Source organism: Nicotiana tabacum, chromosome 15 (genome assembly GCF_000715075.1).
Source record: "Nicotiana tabacum cultivar K326 chromosome 15, ASM71507v2, whole genome shotgun sequence".
Lineage (NCBI taxonomy): Eukaryota > Viridiplantae > Streptophyta > Magnoliopsida > Solanales > Solanaceae > Nicotiana > Nicotiana tabacum.
The window spans coordinates 39,253,951-39,262,380 of record NC_134094.1 but is presented as its reverse complement, the minus strand read 5'-3'; the positions used below and the strand labels follow the sequence as shown (position 1 = coordinate 39,262,380).

General features: G+C 34.0%; 1 protein-coding gene across 1 annotated transcript; it reads right to left on the bottom strand.

Moving 5' to 3' along the window:
• Positions 1–2,994: 2,994 nt before the first annotated feature.
• Positions 2,995–7,086, bottom strand: LOC107798103 (putative peroxidase 61). Its single transcript, XM_016621060.2, has 4 exons — positions 6,725–7,086; positions 5,612–5,797; positions 4,737–4,896; positions 2,995–3,615 (listed from the first exon to the last, which is right to left on the bottom strand). Exons 1-4 carry the CDS (start codon positions 6,980–6,982, stop codon positions 3,185–3,187), a joined length of 1,035 nt encoding a protein of 344 aa, XP_016476546.2. The 5' UTR covers positions 6,983–7,086; the 3' UTR covers positions 2,995–3,184.
• Between the last annotated feature and the right edge of the window lie 1,344 nt (positions 7,087–8,430).

Here is an 8,430-nt window from a genome sequence, read left to right as displayed (position 1 = left end):
TAAAAAGGAGTCAAATCATATTTCACTTTTTGAGTGAACATCTCTATCTTGCCATCAGTATTTCTGAATTCAACATTGACTACACTGAGAAGAGGCCTTATAAGATCAATTTCTACACGAACTTTAGCAGTAGTGGGTCTGGATTTGGATATGGTGGTTTTATCCACGGTGAGAGGAATACCAATAGGCTCAACAATACGACATATGGCATCCCATTCATAGTAGCACCAAGGAAGGTCTGGTAAGGTGATCCTATCAGGTGCATGTGAAGATTCACCATCAGGTTTGAATTTAGTTGTCTATTTATATAGAGTCATCATTTTATCTGAACTAACCATTATAAATTTCCTCGAAATGACATTCAAATGATCATCCAGATTGTGGAAGTCGATAAATACATGTTTCAAGTTATAAGCTCCAATCTTAATGGTTCCTTTTCCTGGAAAACATTTCGCAAATTCACTACGAATAATATCAATAGAAGGCCGAATTCTGGGAAACTTACCAATAATTGTCCATGTACATGTTTGAACAAGGATATTATTCTCCTCTTTGGTGAAAATGACAATGGGTTTATCATTGGCAACCTCATATGACCTATGATGATGTTTGACGCGATTTCACTCAGAGATTGAAGGTCGATTTCCCAAAGCCCCTTTGTATGAAGTTTGCGCAGAATCTTCGGGCACTACATTTTTGTGCATGCCCTATTTAAAGGTGGAGCACTCAAAGGGGAGATATCTTTAAGAGGGTTTAAGGAAGTTATTGATATGTAATTAGGGGGAGTAATAAATGGTGAAAGTAGGCCATATTGACTAATCTATATTTGGAAGATTTGGTGATAGGGGGACCGGTGATTCCACTGGTTGGGACATTTGAGGGCAGAGGCGGATCTAGGATTTAAAAGTGGGGGGTGCCAAAATTTTCTTTAATGTACACTTTATAATAACTACTAATATATAGTTTGTTCGGAATTATTGTCCGGTTCATATTTTAGTTTATTTGGGAAATTTAATAAGTACTTTATTTGCAAATATAAAAATTACATCAATTTTCCAAACCCTGCTTATGAAATTTTATTGGGTATATATGTTATTATTGTCGTATGAAAATTACATCTCAGACATTAAGAAGCAAATATAATTAACATTTTAAAGAAGGAATCACACTTTTATTATTAATAATACAAGTAAAATGAATATTTTCACTAGGGAACTACATTTTTTGTATGCTAAAAATAAATTTGCACAAGTAAAATAAAATCTTTAATAAGGGAACTCCACCGAACAGAATAAGAAAAAAAAATATCTTCAATAGATAAATTATACCCCATAAGTAAATGCAGAATTAGATAAACTACAAGATCTCAAAACTTAAAATCATAAATCTAATGTTTGCGAAATATTCATCATAATTTATTACTAAGGAGATTTAAATTGTATTTAACAATCATAGAATAACACAAATTTTTATGTTATAATAAAAAAAGAAATTATAAATTAATTTTGATCTCAATCTAAATCAAGACCCAAGTTTTTTGATTTTGAAAGAAGAAAACTAAAAGATTTAAGATTAAGAGAAATGCTTATATTATGATATTTTTAAATTTTGGAGGCTCTTTTTTGAGTGTTCTTGCTAAATATCACATATAAAGTAATAGAATAGAGGGAAAAAATAAAAATAATACACGATAAATAGAAAATTGGGAGGTAGCCAAAAAGAAAAATGACCGGGAGAAAAGAAATAAAAAGCACAACGAAAAGGAAAAGTTAGACAAAGTTCAAGATAAATTTCAACTTGAATTTTACTCACGAGAAAAGCTTTCAAAAAGGTCTACCAGTCATGGCACATTTGTCTAATTTGCGGATGGGGTGGCAGGATCATATATTTAACCTAGTTTAAAATTTTGTATACATAAATATATGATAATTTTACCAACCGAGCGGGTGCCATACCACCCCACCCATAAGAGTAGATCCGCCCCTGTTTGAGGGGTCGGAATAGTAGAATTTGGAAGATAACGATAATATAAAAAGGCAACGGTAATATTTTGTACTTAAGAGAAGGAAGACACTCTGTCTCTCTCTAAGTTATTGCTAACTTTTCTAGAGAGAGATTTGAAGAGTCTGCAACTATGCATTGAAACTTGAGGTAAGTGGGCATTCAATCCTAAGGATGGCAACGACGTGAAGCGGGTTTGCTACTATCCGGGTGAGGGACGGGCAGGTTGAACTAATTATTTTGAAAATTTAATGTGGGGGAGGCGGTTGCGGTCGCAGGTTTTGCAAATGAATCTATCGGAAATGGATCAAATGGTTTTGTGGCCCATTACAAATTTGCTTTTTAGTTTTATGACATCTCTTTTTTTTTTTTACACATGATAAATCTGTCTTTTACAAGTAAGAGATCTAAAAAGACATTTTTTTAATTTCAATATTGTAAAAAGCTACGGAGGCCTAAAACCCACTGGGTTGCGGGTTTTGCGAATTTAAGTTACTGAGTTGCGGGTTTTGTGCCTTCTGCAATTTGCATCTTTGCATGTAAATGAATCAACTATGAGTAAAGATTTAAAAAAAGTTCTTTCTATTTTAGTAAATTACAAACTTACACTTAGTTTTATGATAACTAAGGATTTTCATAGTGGAATTTATTTATGCAGCAAATACAACAGATATAAGTTTTTCAGTTGACTTTTGGAGACAATTTTGTTCATAATAGACATGGTTACAGATTATTTATTTTTAGGATCATCGACTGGAAACTAAAACTTATATTTGGCATGAAACTCTTTCGGTGTTTTCAATATGGATTTATCTTTACTTAAACTATTTTACGTTAACAGTAAAAACCAATCTGACTGGATTGAGGGATAGAATTGGGTAGATCAAAATAATTCCATCCAATGTTATGATTTTACTTCTTAATTAGAAAAGATCTAGCAAATATCTTGAAAATTTGTGAGGCACGTTATGATCATACTTGATGCAATTTAAGACTCAAAAGAGATTGTCCACATCTCTATTAATTATTCAACTTATGTCATCAATTATTACAATATACTGTCCTTAATGTTCGAAATGACAAAATGGATTTCTGCTTATCAGCAGTATAAGAAATTACATATGTTTTCATAGGCCATATTATTAGTTAATGCACTGAAGATGACACTTGAAAACCGATCCTACTAGAGATTGGGATTGTTCTTATTTGTAAACTTGCAATCTCTGCGAATTTCCCCATTTTTACCAGTCAACACTTTGAGACCTCCCATCCTGTTGATTGACAGTGTAAATGCCCTTCTGAATTGCTCTAAACTGTTTGCAAATTCATTAACTAGTTCACTTGTGTCAGCTCCATATGATAGTTGCTGATCAACTCTAAGAACAGATTCGTGAGCAACAACTTTTCCATAGAATGTATTGGAGAATGTGTAGTTAGAACCATATCCTGGTGAGAAATAGACAGCTGAATCGATTTTGCTATTTTTTGGGCACTGTGATCTCAGGGTTACTAAGGTAGATCTCTTCATGGTGGGGTCTGGTTTTCCAGTACCCTTGAAATTGTAAAGACGGTCATAGAAGAATCGGCAATGTGCTTGCCCCATTGAATGTGCTCCTGAAAGAGAAAAGAATATTGTTTTTAGAAGAAAATAAGTTATATGCATGTGTTGGGATCGAAATAACGTGGTCCATGTGGAAGTTAACAATGCAAAGCTGGTGGACGTGAAATAAGAGTATAAAAGAAAAATATGCTAAACTAGGCATAATATTTTATGATTTGGTCAATCGACCTACATATGATTTATCACTAGTATAAAAAGGAAAAGTAAAATTTTTGAGAGACCTAAATATGATTTTCTTGTGGAGGCTGTTGTTATTGTTGTTGTTAAAAGAAAACGATCAATTTATAGAAGAGCAAAACTTCTCTTCCAAGAAAAGGATATGGCATATGGAGGAGATTTAATCATTTTAGGAGTCTTTTTCCTTTCTTTTAAAAAAGAGGTTAAATTTTTTTGACAAAATCCTAACAAGACCAAACTATGTGTAACACCCTAGACTTTAGATAGAGTCCACATCGACAAAACACAAGAAGGATGTTGGGTATATAAGTTAACAATCCTTAGACCCTAGTGACGCGTTTTAAACCCGTGAGGGCCGAGGCCCAGAGCAGACAATATCACTAGTGAGTTGGGCTGTTACAGATGGTATCAGATCCACTCTTGTGTCGGCCATGTTGATGGTGGGCCAGAGTTCAACTGAGTTTAGGCAAATCCCAATTAGGCGGGGCAAAGTTCAACTGAGTTTAGGCAAATTCCGGTTAGGCGGGGCAAACCTTAGTGCTAAGTCTAGGCGAATCTCATGCGATGGGGTAAACCTCAGCGAGGACGTTGAGTCCATAAGAGGGGGTGTATGTACCACCCTAGACTTTAGACAGAGTCCCACATCGGCAAAACACAAGAGGGATGCTGGGTATATAAGTTAACAAGCCTTACACCCTAGTGACGCGTTTTAAACTCGTGAGGGCCGAGGCCCAGAGCGGACAATATCACCAGTGAACTGGCTGTTACACTATGTTAGTTACCGTTTTTACCAGAGTACCAACTAATAGCATATCATAAAGTAAGATATAAGTGATCTATGTAAACATTAGGATCAAAATCAATAAGTTGTGTCAAAAGGCTATTGTAACATACTGGTAAGCAGTTAAAATAAGTAAAGAAGATGATAAACTCATACCTAAAAGAGTGACAAAGTCCTGAACATCAAGGTTTTTGGATTCAAAGTAAGCAAGGCCTTCCTCCCAAGACATGGAAGGTGAAGGGTAATTTATCCATGCCTCATTTGACTCAAATCCATCCCTTCTTCCCAAGAACACTGGATAAGATGGCCCACCTGCCTATAAAATTCCACAAATAAAGCCAAAAACGGTTTTTTATTACGCAATTTTTTAAAAAATGGATTAGGGGGACTTTAATTAGTTAATGTATCGCGCACATGAATCCTAAGAAAAAAAAGTGATTTTCACCATATCAAAGCAATAGATGTATTGCAAGTATTTTATATAAAGATTAAATTATGTGTACTGATATGCAAGTAAAATTGTCTGTATACTATCAATCATATTGTATAGATTAACTTAAATCCATTTATATATACTTGACTCTAAGAAGATACCGAATTGAAATTGTCAGTTACACAAAAGGCAAAGTCACTAAAACCGAATACGATTTGGAAAATAATGATATGATCGACAGGAGATATTTAAATAATACTCCATCCATCTCATTTTACGTGCCTAGTTGAGTTCGAGGTTTAAGAAAATGAAGAATTATTTTGACGTGTAAGTCAAATATATTCAAAGTATCAATATTATCATTTTAAATGAGTGGTGATAAAAGTTTCACATATTGTTTTTCATTTTATATCCCCTTATAATAAAAGAATGTACATGTATATCAAATAGGTACAAACAAGTCATATCATTAGAGTAAAATTGAAATGCTAAAATTAAATAGTTTTCAAAAGAGAATTGTGTTATTCTTTTAAAAGAAAAGTACGTCGTATAAACAAGTATATAGGAATTAATAAATATATAGAGAGAGAGAGGTTACAAAGTGAACAGCATCCCTAGTAGCAAGACTGAGGATATCAGTACAAGAAACGGCTCTGGGACATCGAATTTCAAGTACTGTTTTTATTTTGTCTATCAATTCATATGCTCCCCCTCCCATCCCTGCATTTTTTGATGAATTTCTCTCTGTGTTTGGTCCCACTAGCAGATTTGATGCATCGCAACCCTGGACAATAGTAAAGAAATTCACACAAAAAAATGAGTAATTTAAATCACACAAAAGATATTTACACTATCATCTATCAATGCAAATAATTTAAATCATATTAGTTTATTAAAACATGTAGCTTGGTCAAAGTTAATGCAGAGAAAAAATTATAACACTATCAGATCAGTAATTACGACAAATCGACAATTGTGTTGCCAAACAAAAGGTAAGCATCTTTATTTTCTAATCCTCCTTTTTCTTATTACATTTTCTTACTTTAAAGAGGAGACACGCCACTTTTACAGGCATAGATTTTGCATCATCGTCAAATATGTCATCTATATTAGCGGCATGTATTAAACTTAGTTGCTTATGGTAAAAGGTATCTATCTGTCTTAACTACGCTACCCAAGCTTCTTTCCTAAGGGAAGGGCTGGATAAGATAAGATATAATATAAATATTCCGGGAGTACGTACGTAATATTATTTACTCATATTTTTCGACACCAAAATCAATGGAGATTAACACTACTGCCCTTATTTGTGTCAAATTATTGGTGCACATGAACGTTATTTGAATTAAAGAGCTGATATTTTAAGCAAAAGGCACTGGCAAAAGCATGAGTCATTTTGGTAAAATCTCAAGATAAACTTAATAAAAACTTTATAGTTATTGGGTAATACAGAATTTTCTGGCGGTTGCACCATATTTTAAGTGGCAACGACTGAAAAAGTAAAACTCTTGGTATAGCAAAGACGTGAAAACATGGGGAAAGAAGATTAGAAGAAGAACGAAAGAAAAGAAATTAAACTGTTATCAACTACTTTGTAAAGAAAGGCATGATTCAATCGTTATAATTTCTGATGGTCAATGAAATAATATTTGGTCTATAAAAATTACAATATATGGTCATTAATCGAGTGAAGAGAGAGAGAGAGGCGTACATTGAGCATGCAATCAGCATAGAGCAGCTTGAGCAATTTGGCAGTGACAGTTTTATCTTTGTCCCAAAACAGCTTCACTTGGTGTCTCACAAATGGCTCCACATTCGCACATGTATTCAGCTTCTTATAGTAATGCCTCACCAGTGGCTTATCCTCTGGTGGCAAAAACGTGGCAGCATTCACGTAACCTGCATTCAAGCTCAGTGCAAGAATCATCAATGGAAGAAGAATAACCAAAAACCCTAAATATTTCTCCATTGCTTTTAATACTTTTTTGATCTTCTTCTTCTTCTTCTTTTCTTTTTCTCTTTGTCTTGCACTAGTGTCGAATGAGTTTGAATATGATACAGGTTAGTGTGTAATCTTGTCTTTGACAAAGCCTTATATAGACTTAGACTTGGTGATGAGAGATTTATTACCTGATTACATGGCACGTATGATTAATGAAATGCCAAGTTGGAAGGTCGAAGAAAATAATATTTTTCGTGGATCGATGCACTTTTTCATAATATACGATCCGTAGTTTTTTCATTGGCACTTTTGTGAGTTCTTAAGAAACATAAGTGATGGAATTTCACGTGAATCTACGCTTTGAGGGCTTAGACGTTCTTTTTAAGCTAAATGGTGTTGTATTTTTAGCAGTAAACTCATGCATGCAAACGTTTGGTGCAAGTTTACGTGTAGATTTAATTTTACTCATGTGAACTTATACGTTTCAGCATGCCATGCACATTCAAACATAAGAGTTTTTCTTTGGGGAAGAAAATAGAACAGTAATTTTATTTCCATCATTGCATGCATGGGGCATAACGACAATCAAGTCATGATGTCCGCTTTACTAAGGTGAAATTTATTGGTTGACCACATATGCGGCCCTTCAACTTGCCCGGATTTTCCATTTAAAAATTAAATTTAAACTAAGCCTATGACCTATTAAACTCCTAATATATATTCAAATTGCTCTTTTGAACACAAAATTGACAAATCTAAAACAAATTTAATGTGTGAATAGCACTTGGGACTGACATAGCAAACAAGACCAATTACAAAAAGACACATCAGCAAAAAAAGTAAAAGAATCTGAAACAAAAAAAAATTTGAAAAAGTTGACCAGGAAAGAGGATTCCGGCAAAGCTCCATCTTTCCGGCAATGATTTTTTCCCGCAAATGGTGTTGTTGTTCATATTAAACTCCATTTTCTCTAGCTAAAAAATAAAATAAAAAAAGCGAGGAAGAAAAATTAGATGGATTCCTTCCAAAAATTCCCAACTATCTCCATTTTTTTCCGGCATTCTAGCTTTTCCAGCAAGCTCGTTCAAGTTACAACTTAGACTTGCTTGCAAATCGGCACAGAAAGATCTTCTTTGAAGTTTGCCGAACCTAATCAGAAAATACAGTTAATCTATGGTAGAAAAAATGTTTGAAAAGTAGTTAAAAAATATCATAAATTAAGTGTTCAATAGGTTATAAGGCTTAGTTTAAGTGTCTAAATAAAACTTTTCTGCAAATTTAAGGGGTCACATATGTATTCAGCCAATGTTGATTTCTTCTTTTTCAAAATTAAAACACTTCTGTAATAGTGTTTGATTGAAAAACAAAAGGTTTCCACAGAACTGGAAAAGAAAATCAACATATTTGCTATAAACAGACGCCGTATGTAAGCCCCGCAGCCCCACCCCCCACCCTTCCCACCCCGCCGCCCGCGC

Bases quoted from the DNA above. Each gene is read 5' to 3' on its own strand.
- LOC107798103 (XM_016621060.2), bottom strand. From the start codon at position 6,982: ATGGAGAAATATTTAGGGTTTTTGGTTATTCTTCTTCCATTGATGATT. The intron at 5,798-6,724 runs GTACGCCTCTCT...ACTATTGTCCAG, and splicing joins ATGCTGATTGCATGCTCAAT to GGTTGCGATGCATCAAATCT. The intron at 4,897-5,611 runs GTAACCTCTCTC...GGAATTTTATAG, and splicing joins CTAGGGATGCTGTTCACTTT to GCAGGTGGGCCATCTTATCC.